At 41.4% G+C, this 14,121-nt stretch overlaps 1 protein-coding gene across 1 annotated transcript in view; it reads left to right on the top strand.

The window, feature by feature from the left end:
* The window catches only part of LOC109912556 (sodium- and chloride-dependent neutral and basic amino acid transporter B(0+)-like), a 35,879-nt gene extending 22,548 nt beyond the window's left edge, over positions 1–13,331 (top strand). Inside the window, exons 8-11 of the mRNA XM_048604946.1 lie at positions 525–753; positions 2,344–2,469; positions 6,783–6,901; positions 13,224–13,331. Coding sequence (XP_048460903.1) covers positions 525–753; positions 2,344–2,469; positions 6,783–6,901; positions 13,224–13,331 — 582 coding nt within the window. The remainder of the gene's footprint in view (positions 1–524; positions 754–2,343; positions 2,470–6,782; positions 6,902–13,223) is intronic.
* Positions 13,332–14,121: the final 790 nt, after the last annotated feature.

Below are 14,121 nucleotides of genomic sequence, written 5' to 3' on the forward strand. Positions count from 1 at the left end.
GTTTGCGAACAGATAATGGCAAACACCATTAGTCTCTCCATCTTTCGGACAGCGATTGGATTTTGATTTCCATTTATATTATTTATCCACTTTTTACATAATCTAAATCCCACGCCTGTAGATTACAGTGTCGTTTTACTGGTTCCTATTGACATTAAAATGTTAACGTTGCTGAGATATTGCTCCAATTTAAAACTGAATCATTATTTGTGCTGAAAGCTGTTCTTTGCTGTTGCTTTCGATAAAAGCATGGAGTTAACGCTGCAAGTGAGTCAGTCACTGAAAACCATAGCTGGTGAAGAATATATCAGACATCCCAGAGGGAATTTGACAGCAAATGATAGATAGTAATGATAACCATCCTGCTTGATAGAGATACTGTTGACCAGAGGGAGCTACTTTGGTCAGTTTACTATGGATTAACTACATGAGTCTTCATCATTTTCAAGGTTAATCTCGTTTTCTGTTAAATAAGTTTGTGTTAAATTTCCCTCCATACACTAATTCTATTTTATGTTTCCCAGGTCTGGAAAGATGCTGCAACACAAATTTTCTTTTCTATCTCAGTGGGTTGGGGCAGTTTACTAACACTGTCATCCTACAACAAGTTCCACAACAACTGCTACAGAGATACCATCGTTGTCAGTGTTGTTGATTGTGCTACGAGTGTGTTTGCTGGGTTTGTCATCTTCTCCATCCTTGGACACATGGCTCATGTACAAGATAAGCCTGTTTCAGAGGTTGCACAGTCAGGTAAACTGGGACTGTCAAAAGTATGAAGGGTCAGACAGCTTTAATATCCTCTCAAACTGAATCGACCTGATATTGCAGCGATTCTAGTGTCCAGACACAATTACCAATACTCAGATCCAAACTGATGACCAGGCTCCGAAGTCCAACATAATACAATGGTTACAGAGATAGTAGGAACTGCCGATGCTGGAGAATCTGAGATAACAAGGTGTAGAGCTGGATGAACACAGCAGGCCAAGCAGCATCGGAGGAGCAGGAAAGCTGAAGTTTCGGGTCGAGACTCTTCTTCAGAAATGGGGGAGGGGAAGGGGATTCTGAAATAAATAGGGAGAGAAGGGGAGGCGGATAGAAGATGGATAAAGGAGAAGATAGGTGGAGAGGAGACAGACAGGTCAAAGAGGCGGGGTTTGGAGCCAGTAAAGGTGAGTGTAGGTGGGGAGTTAGGGAGGGGATAGGTTGGTCCAGGGAGGACGGACAGGTCAAGGAGGCGGGATGAGGTTAGTGGGTAGGGGATGGGGGTGGGGCTTGAGGTGGGAGGAAGAACAGGTTAGGGAGGCGGGGACAAGCCGGGCTGGTTTTGGGATGCAGTTGGGGGAGGGGAGATTTTGAAGCTTGTGAAATCCACATTGATACCCTTGGGGTGCAGTGTTCCCAAGTGAAATATGAGATGCTGTTCCTGCAACCTTCGCGTGGCATCATTGTGGCAATGAAGGAGGCCCAGGATGGACATGTCATCCAAGGAGTGGGAGGGGGAGTTGAAATGGATTGTGACTGGGAGGTGCAGTTGTTTATTGCGAACCGAGCGTAGGTGTTCCGCAAAGCGGTCCCCAAGCCTCCGCTTGGTTTCCCCAATGTACAGTAGGCCACAACGGGAACAGCAGATACAGTATACCACGTTAGCAGATGCGCAGGTGAACATCTGTTTGATGTGGAAGGTTTTCTTAGGGCCTGGAATGGGGGTGAGGGGGGAGGTGTAGGGGCAGCTGTAGCACTTCCTGCGGTTGCAGGGAAAATTGCCAGGTGTGGTGGGGCTGGAGGGGAGTATGGAGCAGACAAGGGAATCATGGAGAGAGTGGTCCCTCCGGAAATCAGATAAGGGTGGGGAGGGAAAAATGTCTTTGGTAGTGGGGTCAGATTGCAGATGGCTGAAGTCTCGGAGGTTGATGCGTTGGATTCGGAGGTTGGTGGGGTGGTACGTGAGCACGAGAGGATTCTGTTTTGGTTGTTATTGTGGGTAGGGGTTGTGAGGGATGAGTTGTGGGAAATGCAAGGGACACGGTCGAGGGCATTTTCGACCACAGTGGAGGGGAAGTTGCAGTCTCACCAACCTATCGGAGAGATTCCCTTTTGCTTTGAATGCAAACGCCACTCTGAACCCAGCGATCACAGCTTCTAAATGCTATAACTTCTTAATTAGAGTGATTAACATTACAAACATGTCATATAGCCAGTGATTTATATTGTAAACATCATTGAACTTTGGTGTCATGAACGATTTTGCAAACGTTAACTAGTATTGGCAATTGCAATAAATTAAATGGATTTGATGTCAATAACCAGTTGACAGCAACATTAATTGTATCATTTCAGGTTTTGGTTTGGTCTTCATTGCCTACCCAGAGGCCCTTGCACAGTTGCCGTGGGCACCATTATGGTCTGTTTTATTCTTCTTCATGCTGCTCACTCTGGGAGTTGACACTCAGTTTCCAGGTTTAGGTAAAAAATGGTGTTACATTGTTTAAATAATCTATTAACAGAATTATGTTGGTATTGGACAAAGAAGCACTGTCAGTGGTGTTAGTGGACAAATGCATAATATTTCTTTGTAGTAATTGTTTCCTCATTATCTGAAAGAAGAATGCATCTCTTTGCCTTAAATGATTAGCTATTGCATCAAAGTGAAATTCAGGGAAAAGTTACACCAACATCCAAACAATTTCACACTACAATTTGTTTTAAGCATGACAGTGGGAAGGAATCATAAAATATCAAAATGTGAGTTGAGAGTTGGAGTAAATGATGGAGGTGAGGTTCAGTGTTATCAGTGATTAATAAATATGGATGGAGATTGTGGAAAGTGTAGTGGTCAAGAAAATATTAAAAGAAAAAGACAAATCAATAGAACGTGTTTAAAAACCTTGTACCTGAATGCACGCAGCACTCAGAATAAAGTTGATGAGCTGATGGCACAACTACAGACAAATGGACACAACCTGGTGGGAATTACTGAACCGTGGTTATAGGAAAATCAGGATGGGGTGTTAAATGTCCAAGGGTACACAGTATTCCGAAAGGATAGCTAAGAAGGAGCAGGAGCAGGAGCTGGAGTTTCTTTTTTCTTTAAGGAAGACATCAAGACTGTATGAAGAAATGATATTGGCACTAGGAACCAAAATGTTGAATCAGTCTGGGTGGAAATAAAAAGCAAGAGTGGAAACCCTTTGGTAAGAGTAATTTACAGACCCTGAAACAGTACTTCCGAAGTAAGGCATTGTATAAACCAAGAAATATGAAAGCTTATGAGAAGGCTGCTCAGTGGTGGCTCAGTGGATAGCACTGCTGCCTCACAGCGCCAGAGCCCTGGGTTTGATTACACATTGGGCAACTGACTGTGTGGAGTTTGCACATCGTCCCCGTGTCTGTGTGGGTTTCCGTCAAGAGCTCTGGTTTCCTCCCATAGTCCAAAGATGTGCAGGTTAGTTGAATTGGCCATGCTAAATCGCCCCCCAGGGATGTGCAGGTTAGGTGCATTAGCCACGGGAAATGCAGGGTTACAGGGATAAGGTGGGGGTGGGGGGGAAACGAGTCTTCATGGGATGACTCTTCGAGGGTTGTATGGACTTGTTGGGCTAAATGGCCTGTTTCCACACTGTGGGGACTCTATGATGATATGAACAGTGATTTTGGGTAATTTAAAAATGCATATTGACTCGATTAATCAACTTCGCAAGGGTAGCCTCAAGGAAAGTTTCATAGAGTGTATGAGGAATTGCTTCTTAGAGCAACATGTCATGAAGCCAACCAGAGAACTGGCCACTGTGGAGGGGAAGTTGCAATCTCACCAACCTATCGGAGAGATTCCCTTTTGCTTTGAATGCAAACGCCACTCTGAACCCAGCGTTCACAGCTTCTAAATGCTATAACTTCTTAATTGAGAGTGATTAACATTATAAACATGTCATATAGCCAGTGATTTATATTGTAAACATCATTGAACTTTGGTGTCATGAACGATTTTGCAAACGTTAACTAGTATTGGCAATTGCAATAAATTAAATGGATTTGATGTCTAAGAAGCAATTCCTCGTACACGCTATGAAACTTTCCTTGAGGCTACCCTTGCGAAGTTGATTAATCGAGTCAATATGCATTTTTACGTTTGGTATTATGTAACGAGGAAGGATTGATAAATGGTTTTGTCGTTCAGGATCATCTTGGAAGGAATGATCACAACATCCTATAGTTTCAAATTCAGATTGAAAGAGTGAAGACAGCTTCACATACGAGAGTTTTAGTGTTGGGAAAACATAATTATATCAGCCTGAGGAAGGAATTGGCCCTAGGGGACTGGGCAAAAATGTTTAAAGGGCAGGAGAGTCGAAGAATAGTGGCAAATGCTTAGGGAAATACTAAATACCTCTCAATTAAAGTATATTCCTGAAAGGAAGAGGAAGTATAAAGAGGTGAAAAATCATCCATAGCTTGACATGGAACTCAAGGATAACAAAAAGGCAAAAATTAGGGCATAACATCCGCAAAAGTTAGTGGCACGCTGAAGGATCAAGAGAACATTAAACATCAGCAAAGGGTTATTAAAAACAAAATCAAAAGGACAAGATGAACTATGAAAGGAAACTAGCAAAAAGCATAAGCCCTTGTACCAAAAGCTTCTATAAGTATATAAAAAGGAAGAGAATAGTGGAAGTAAATGTTGGCCCCTTTAGAGGATGAAAATGGCAAGGTAATAATGGGAAACTCAGAAATGGCAGAGGCACCAAACCAATATTTTGTCTCTGTTTTCACAGCGGAAAATAATAATCGCTTCCCAAAGACTGCAGTTACAATAGAGGAACTTGGTGAAGTTACTACAACTAGGGAGGACTGATTAAGTAAACTGGTGGGATTAAAGGCAGATGGGTCCCCAGGGCCTGATGGCCTGCACTCTAGGGTGTTAAAGTATGCGGCCACAGAGATAGTGGATGCATTAGTTATGACATTACAAAATTCCATGGATTCTGGAAAGGTACCACTGGGTTGGAAACATACTAATGTGACACCCTTATTCAAAAAAGGAGATAGGCAATAAGTGGGAAAATATAGACCAGTTATTTTGACCTCTGTAGTGGGGAAATTGCTGGACTCAATCATAAAGGAGGTGATAACTGAGCACTTAGAAAACTAAAGCTCAATTCACCAGTGTCAGCACAGTTTCATGGAGGGCAAGTTGTGCTTGACAAACTTGCTGCAGTTCTTTGAGAATGTAACTGGCAAGGTTGGATAATGGGGATCCAGTGGATGTGGTATATCTAGACTTTCAGAAAGCATTTGACAAGGAGTCACATAAAAGACTGAGCCAGAAGGTTAGTTCCTAGGGGGTTGTGGGGTAGAGTTTTAGTTTGGATAGAGGCATGGCTGACTGACAGAAAGCAAAGGGTCAGGATAAATGGATCCTTCTTTGGATGGCGAACTGTAACTGGTGGGGTGCAGCAGGGTTCAGTTCTTGGACATCAACTATTTACAATCCATATAAATGATCAGCAAGCAAGAACAGAGTGTAACATAACAAAATTGGCAGCTGGCGAATGCGCCAGAATCTGGCAGATGGAGCTTAATGTGGATTGGTGTGACGCTACCTATATTGGCTGGAAAAATAAAAGGGCAAATTATTATTTAAATGAGAAGCAGATTCAACGTGTGTCAGGGATCTGGGTGTCCTCGTGCATGAATTACAAAAAGTGGGTATGCAGGTGCAACATATAATTAGAAGGCAAATGGAATCTTGACGTTTGTTGCAAAAAGGTTGGATTATAAGAGTAAAGGAGCATTGTTACAAATATATTAGGTGCTGGTGAGACCACATCTGGAATATTGTGTCCAGTTTTGATCTCCTTACTTGAGGAAGGATGTGGTAGCACTGGAGGTAGTTCAGAGGAGGTTCATGAGGTTGATTCCAAGGTTGGATATCTTGGGCTTGTACTCACTGGGGTTCAGAAGATTGGGTGAGGTGGGGGGTAGAATTTGATTAAGCTTTTTAAAATGTTAAAGGGGATTGATGAGGCGAACGTTGAACAGATTTGGGATAGTCTCAAACAAGAGGTCAGAGATAAAGGGCGAGAGGAGGTAGGTTCAAAACTGAGATGAGGAGAAACTACTTCTCTCAGAGGGTTGTGAATCTGTGGGACTCACTGCCCCAGAGAGCGGCGGAGGCAGATTCAATCAACAGATTCAAGAAAGAAATAGATATGTTTCTGATGATAAACGAAATAAAGGGCTACGGGAAAGATGGAGGAAAGTCAACTGAGACCAGGATAAGATCAGCCAGGATCATGTAAAATGGCGGAGCAGGTTTGAAGTGCTGAATTGTCTACTCCTGCTCCTAATTCCTATGTTCGATATCTATTGTGGTGGTTTTCATACTCCATGTTCATGTTCTATCTCCTTTCGTTGCTCTCATGCCTAGATTCTACCCTTTCACATTTATTTGAGACGGATATTGTTGCTCAAGGGAGGGGATTTTTATTCTCCTGCCTCACAGGGAGCAGGATGGTCAGCAAACTCAGTTGCTAATGTTGAAACTCACTCATGTTGAAAGACCCCACAAGATGACGATAATGATGACACTGTTTTCCTATCTATCAGAGTAACAGGAACACAACTGAGAAAAAGGAATGTTTCAGGCCTAGAGAAATGAATGGAGAGACCTGTTTCTCTGGACTCCCATGGCTTTGGTTTCTGCAGCGGTGTGTTTCCCTGTCATTATGCAAGTTATTAATTTATGATTTCATTTGACATTTTCTCTCTTCCATCAGAAACAAATATAACAGCCCTGCTGGACCAGTTCCCTACATTTCTCCGATCAAAACGCCTTCTTCTGACTGTTGGTGTTTGTTCATTATTTTATCTGCTCGGCCTTCCATGTGTGACTCAGGTAGGTTGTATTTCAGTAATTTAAGCTGTTTTCACACGTACTCGGTAACTCTTGAAAGGTGATAACATTCACAAGATGGAGCAATAATGAAGGACCACATGCTCTGGTCCTTTCTTTTTTGCCCTTGTTGAATGTTGTGCAGTGATCATGTTGTAGTGACATCTTTGCTGTGATTCTGAGTTCACTCTCACAGCCATTGCAATCACAGACTGGGAAACTGGGCCTTGGCTCTGTTCATTTGAAGAAATGGCATAAGATTGCACAGCCGACACGTTTGCTATAGAGTTTAGTTGTTACAGGGAAGCACAACTGATCCCCCTTCATAATGTGTGCTGTGCACCGAATGGGTCTATCACTGTTGGTGACATGTATTACATCATTGCTACTTGCTCATCAGCATGTTCCTTCTTAGAGTGATATTACCACATCCCATTTTCTCTTCAAGATCACAATAACATACATTAATGCAAATAAATGTATCTCAGGTTGGATGTGAAAACTATCCTTTCCTCCAAAATTAAGTCAGTCTGTAACAGAGTTTAAGAATTGAGCAATTTAGGACTTTAAGAGGCTGTATAATGTATCAATGATTTAACAATCCTCCCAGATCTCGTGATCATATATACTTCCTGTGATCTAGATTTATCATCCGGATGTTCTTGACTCATTGTTATTTTGGTGTCTTTTGTATTGTTAAAGGGAAGATTGTTTTCATGGTGGGGTTCCATAATTTCATTCCCTGAGTTTATCCCTTGTGGTGTTCTGTGCACAATTACAATGCTCAGTGTTATTATGTTGAATTATCTTCTATTCCTCCTTCTCAATTTTCCATTGGGTGTTGTGGCCTCTTGAGTTCAAGGTTCACTGCACTCCCTGAATACTTCTGTGGGTAACCATGTTCCCTGGATGGGATGTATGATTTGAACCTTTTACCATTCACACAAACTAGACAATTCCACACCCAGATGTTGACTGTGTGCTGCCTTCATTCTCCGTTGACTGTCAAGAAGTTTATCCCATAATTATGATGACTTTGCAAAGTTGTCTTGACTTGCTTCTGAATGTGATTGTTGTTGGTGATGGAAAGCCCATGTCAAGAGATATTTTTGTCAAGTGTGACATGGGAATATGGAGATGGTGTTTAGTTGCCCTGCATTTCATGACAGATGCCTTAATGGTGTGAACCATTTCATTTAGCAAGACTGTTGGGTCTGGGATAACTTGGTGAGGTTGTCATATAATTTAGGTCACATTGAGTATACATCAAGGACATGTCCCATGTCTATAAATGATCTACCAGTATGTTGTGGTCCAATTTGAAGATGTTTTCTCCAAGTACACGGAATGGAATGCACTTCATACTTATTGTGACTGCCATGGGTGTAGTTGAGATATCCTTCCAAAGTTTCATGGTTGGAAACTTGGAAAATTAGTCAGTGACTTGGAGAAAATTGTCACCATGAATGGGAAATAAATCTGTTGCAATTTTCAACCAAGAATAAAAAAATGTCTTGTGAGAGTAGAGAGGTTCTTTCTGTTGAAGTGGGTGCGACTTTGACATGTCTCGCACATCCTCATGGTCTTCTCAATATTACTGTTGATCCCTGATCAAAACACAGTGACCTATACAAGTTCCTTTTTCACTCTATGCTCGTATGCCCTTTGTATAATGTGGCAATATAGCTTGGTAAAAAGCTTCAGCTACAAGCATCTGTTTATGTTTGAAAGTCATGTCTCTTGACAGACTTCTAGTTCATCTCTGTATGGTCAAAACCCTTGGAGTGTATCTGGCACCTCTTGTATTCCATTAGATTAGACTTTGATAATAACTTTCCAAAATGCCTTTAGTAGTGGATCATTTGTTGTCTCTGTCCTTGAAGTGATTGCATTTCTGTTGACCAATACTCATCAAATTGCTATTGACTATATTTTCTAATGTAATGTTTTGTAAGTTCAGCAAAGCAGACAATCTTCTTTGGCTTTTGTCCACCTCTCGTTCTGCTTCAAGTGATTATTTTGGTGCCCACTTTGTAACAGATATTGTTATATATCCCTGACCTTTCACAAGGCCTTGTTTTAGTTTGAGTGGTACAATAGCCAATGATTTACTTCAAAGTATTTTCAATGGTTTGTTCCCACAATGAATCATTTACTAAACAGGTATGAAATCTTGTGATAGTGCATGTCAGAGTGAATGTTTTACGTTCTACGTTCAAATAATTAGATTGCTATTGCAATAGCATTTTGGATCCAAATGCAATTGATTTACCATTTTGCACCATGTATGCCCCTGACACTTTTTTGACAATGTCTGGGGTGTGGAGGTAGGCGAAGGCCTAAGGAAAAAGTGCTCAGGCCCTAAAATTATTGAACTCAATATTGAGTCCTGAACGCTGAGTTTCCTAAGTGGAAATAAGATGCTGTCCTTCAACTAACATTGAACCTTGCAGCAAGCCCAAGACAGAGCTGTTGGCCAGGCTTTCATTGCAGCCAACCCATTTTTACCCACTAATTGTCCCCATTAGCAGCTTTTCTTTCGCCCAGGCTCAACAATATTCAACCCTTTGTCTGCCCAGCAACTGTTTTCTCTTTCTCTGGGCTCTGTCTCCACCTGTTGTTCACTCCTTTCCCCCAACCCCTGTCTTCAGCATACATCCCGCCAGTGTTCTGAAGGACCTGAAATGTTGATTATGTTTTCTCCCCACAGATGCTGTCAGACCTGCTGAGTTTCTCCAGCACATTTTATTCTTGTTTCAGATTTCCAGCACCCACATTTTTTTTTTGCTTTTGGAATTTCCCAGGCGGCAGAACAGCTCATCCCTCTGCCCTTACCTTTCAAGTACATGTGCCTGTGAACACTCCCGCATGGTTGCATGTGGAATACCCTCTGCTCTCCACCAGCTCCAGCACCATCATCACTGTTAGTCCATCCACGTATTCTCTGAGTGAAATTATGCAGGAGACATGGAATTGCAGAAATTCATTCACATTTAACATGCAGTGAAAGCTTCCCTTCATTGATAAGCCCTCAGTTGAGCCCTTGTGCAATTGTAATCCTCTATTCCCATTTCAGTTGGGTGTATTTGCCTTGTGCAGGAATAAATCTTGAACCTTTCCCACTGTGCTGCACGTTCTCTATTAGCCCTTCATATGGGCCAGTTAAGACAAAGGTAGTGGTTGTTAATGTATCCTTTGATTTGTTCAACTCTACCCTCCCCCTCAACACTGTATATACTGTATATATATCCTTCCCCCCCCCCCCTCCCTTATCCTGCTTCCATTTCACTGAACTTCCCTCTGTTCTTCTTTAATATCCTCTTGTGAAGATCAGCTCTTCCACTATCTCCTGTGATATTGCCTGCTCATCTGCCACCACCACCAGCGCTGGAACCTTTTAGCTCAGTTGGCTGAACGGCTGGTTTACGATGCAGAATAACACCAACAACATGGGTTCAACTCCTGCACGGGCTAAGGTTAACAACAACTCCACAAACAACGTATAACGTGAATTAACAATATTAATAATCCAAACATTAACAAAGCATCAATTATGGGCAGCACGGTGGCTCAGCGGTTAGCACTGCTGCCTCACAGCGCCAGGGACCCGGGTTCAATTCCACCCTCGGGCGACTGAATGTGTGGAGTTCGCACATTCTCCCCGTGTCTGCGTGGGTTGCCTTTAGGGAACCCGGGTTCCTCACACAATCCATAGATGTGCAGGCTGGGTGGATTAGTCATGGGAAATGAAGGGTTACAGGGATAGGGTAGGGAGTGAGTCTGGGTAGGATGCTCTTCGGTAGGTCAGAATGAGTTGATGGTCTGAATGGCCTGTTTCTACACTGTAAGGATTTTAGAGGCTTGACAACTCATTCTGACCCAGTGATTGTATACCCATCTGGAGAGAGATGTGTTATTTTCAGTTGCTCCTGACTGATAACTCAGTTGCATCGATGTTGGGTGCTGCCACTCACCATCATGGCACAATCACGGTCATCAGCATTTTCTTCCTCACTGTCTGCAAATATGATTGGTCTGAGCTTGCTTCTGTTCGTTCGCAATGTAGTGCCAGGACCAGTAATGTCTTTATATAAGCTATAGTTATAGTCTTCACTATAGATGATGCAAGTATCAGAAAATGGAAGGGAGGGAGGAATTCAGGAAAAGTACAATCACCAAAAATGTGGGACTGAGTGAATGTTGGAGCTGAGGAGTGCCTGGACCCTGAAGGAATTCATCTAATAGTGCTTAAAGAAGTGCTTAGCGAGATAGTTGATGCATTGGTTTGAACTTACCAAACATCCCTTGGTTTTGGGAAAATCCAGTTGTGGTCATCCGGGTACAGGAAGAATATTATTAAGCTGGAGAGGATTCAGAAAAGATTTCCCAGCATGTTACTGGGAATGGAGGGTTTGAGTTATAAGGAGAGGCTGGATAGGCTGGGACTTTTTTCAATGCAGCATAGGAGGTTGAGGGGTGACCTTATGTAGGCTTATAAAATCTTGAGAGATATAGGTAAGGCGAATAGCAGGCGTCTTTTCCTGAGGTTGCGGATTTCAAGACTAGAAGGCGTACTTTTAAGGTGAGAGGAGAAAGATTTAAAAGAGATATGAGGAGCGATTTTTTTGCACAGAGAATGGTTCATACGTGGAATGAAGTGACGGCTGCAGATACAGGTACAACATTCAAAAGACATTTAAATAAGTACGTGAATAAGAAATGTTTGGAAGGATACATACCAAACGCTGGCAGCTGGGACTAGTTTAGTTTGGGATTATGGTCAGCATGGACTGGTTGGACCAAAGGGCCTGTTTCCCTGCTGCATGACTCTATAATTCTATGACTAGTTCAGAAAATGCAACACTTTTATTCAAAAAGGAAGAAATACAGAGCAGTTAGCTTAACTTCTGTTGTAAGTAAAATGTTAGCAGATATTACTAAAGAATTTGTAGCATGACACTTAGGTTTTGAAGTAGTCAGGTAGAGCCAGTATGGTTTTGTGCAGGGAAAACATGTTTCACCAATTTATTGCAATTATTTCGGGAGCTTTTGACAAAGGGGAATTGGTGGATGTAATGTTCTTAGATTTCCAGAGGCATTTGATAAGGTGCCACATTAAAGGTTATTGTAGAAAATAGAAGCTCATGCTGCAGGGGTTAACATATTGGTATGGATAGAAAATTGGCTGGCTGGCAGTAAGCAGATAGTCAGCACGATTCTCATGATGTAACAAGTGGTGTGCCTCAGGGTCAATTCTGGCATTTGAACGATTAATGATTTATATCAACGACCTGGATGAAGAGGTAGAGACACAGTTATCAAAGTTGCTGATGACATAAAATTGGAAAGTAACTTTTGAGGAACAAATAAGAGGGTTATAAAAAGATTGTTTAAGTAAATGAGCAAAGATGTGGCAAATGGAGTATAATGTAGGAAAATGTGGAGTGTTTCTACTTTAGCAGGAAGAATGAAAAAGAAACATCATATCTAAATAGTTAGAGACTGCAAAACTCTGAGATACAGAAGGATACGGTTGCCTTAGTGCTTAAGAAGCAAAAGTTTAGGATATAGATACAGCACATAATTGGATACAAAAGTATAGATGTTATACAGGACACTGATGAGACCATGTCTAGAGTACTGTGTGCAGTATTAGTTGTATTATTTAAAGAAGAATGCAAAGTAATTCATAACATCTGTGACCTTATTAAATGGTGGAGCAAGGCCTTCAGATAGAATGACCTACTCCTGCTCCATGTTTACTTATTCTCATGTTTGTATTGAATGGGAATGTAGTTGAGATACTGAGTGGGGAGAGAGATCATTGGTATTTTCACAAGCAGTTAAAACTGGAGACAGAGGGGTAAGATGAATTGTAAGGGTCATGATGTCTAAATCTAGAAAGAATTTGACCTAAGTGAGATCACATTTTGAATGCTGTGGGTGAATTCTGATCATTCAGTTACAATGGAGAAAAGAGAACAGCAATGTTAATGATGCCCAAACATAAATGAATGACAGAATATTGAGCATCGAGTTAGAATTGTGTTGGAACACTTCTGAAAATGAGTCATGCCAGACTCGGAATGGTAACTCAGTTTTTCTTTCTCCACAGATGCTGCCAGACCTGGCAAGTTTTTCCAACAATTCCTGTGTTTGTTTCAGATTTCCATCATCTGCAATATTTTGCTTTCTTTAGAATTGCGTTTTTTTATAAGCACCAGAATGTATATATTTTTCAAATCTCATAAAAATCTGACTTTGAATGTAAGAGTCCATAGTAATTTACCCATGTAACATTTTGGAATTTTCCATTTAATTTTAGGCTGGGATTTACTGGTTGAATTTTGTGGATCATTATGCCACACACTGGGCTCTCATTATAACAGCCCTCCTGCAACTCATTGGTCTCAGCTGGATCTATGGTCAGTGAATCTTGAAAAATACTGAATCAAAATAAATTAAATTAAGTCTTGTACTTTGTGGACCTTAAGGTTTCTTTAATAAAATCAAGTCAAATGAATTGGTTGTTGGATGTAGCTCTTTATATCAGAGGGTGATGAAAATTCAACTGCTCATCTTGACTATTAAAGGTATTTCCCTATTTGGTTGCAGAAGCCAAAATGGAACACACAGCAATTTTGTTTGCATCCTTCTCTCATGATCCACTTGATTTTGCTGAGTTTCAGCTTGGGGTCAATTTTACTGCAGTCATTTTCTTGTCAATTGCTGATACTTGTGTTACTACATAGATCCAAGACCAGATAGGCAGTTTATCTTTGCGCTGTTAGATGGTTTCAGAAACATGTGATGTACTAAAGTACGTGACTCACCTTCAGTATCAGTAATAATATTAGCAGCCAGCTTGCAGTTACTGTATGTTTGATCTATGTAATTAGGCAGCACACAGCCCAGATAGTGTGCAAGTTTTTAACAGCAATGTAAGTACTTAAGACAATAAGACCGTAAGATGGAGGAGTAGAAGTAGGCCATTCAGCCCTTTGAGTCTGCTCCATCATTCAAATGAGGTTATGGATGATTTGACCATTGTTAACCCCACTTTTCCTGCCTTTTCTCCACAACCTTTGATTTCTTTACTGGTTTAAAATCTGTTCATCTCAGCTTTGAATGGACTGAATGACCAGAGCCTCGACAGCCGTCTGTGTTAAAGAACTCCACAGATTCACTGCACTCTGATGGCAGAAATTCTTCCTCATCTCTGT

This window comes from Rhincodon typus, chromosome 14 (assembly GCF_021869965.1).
Source record: "Rhincodon typus isolate 14 chromosome 14, sRhiTyp1.1, whole genome shotgun sequence".
NCBI classification, from domain to species: domain Eukaryota; kingdom Metazoa; phylum Chordata; class Chondrichthyes; order Orectolobiformes; family Rhincodontidae; genus Rhincodon; species Rhincodon typus.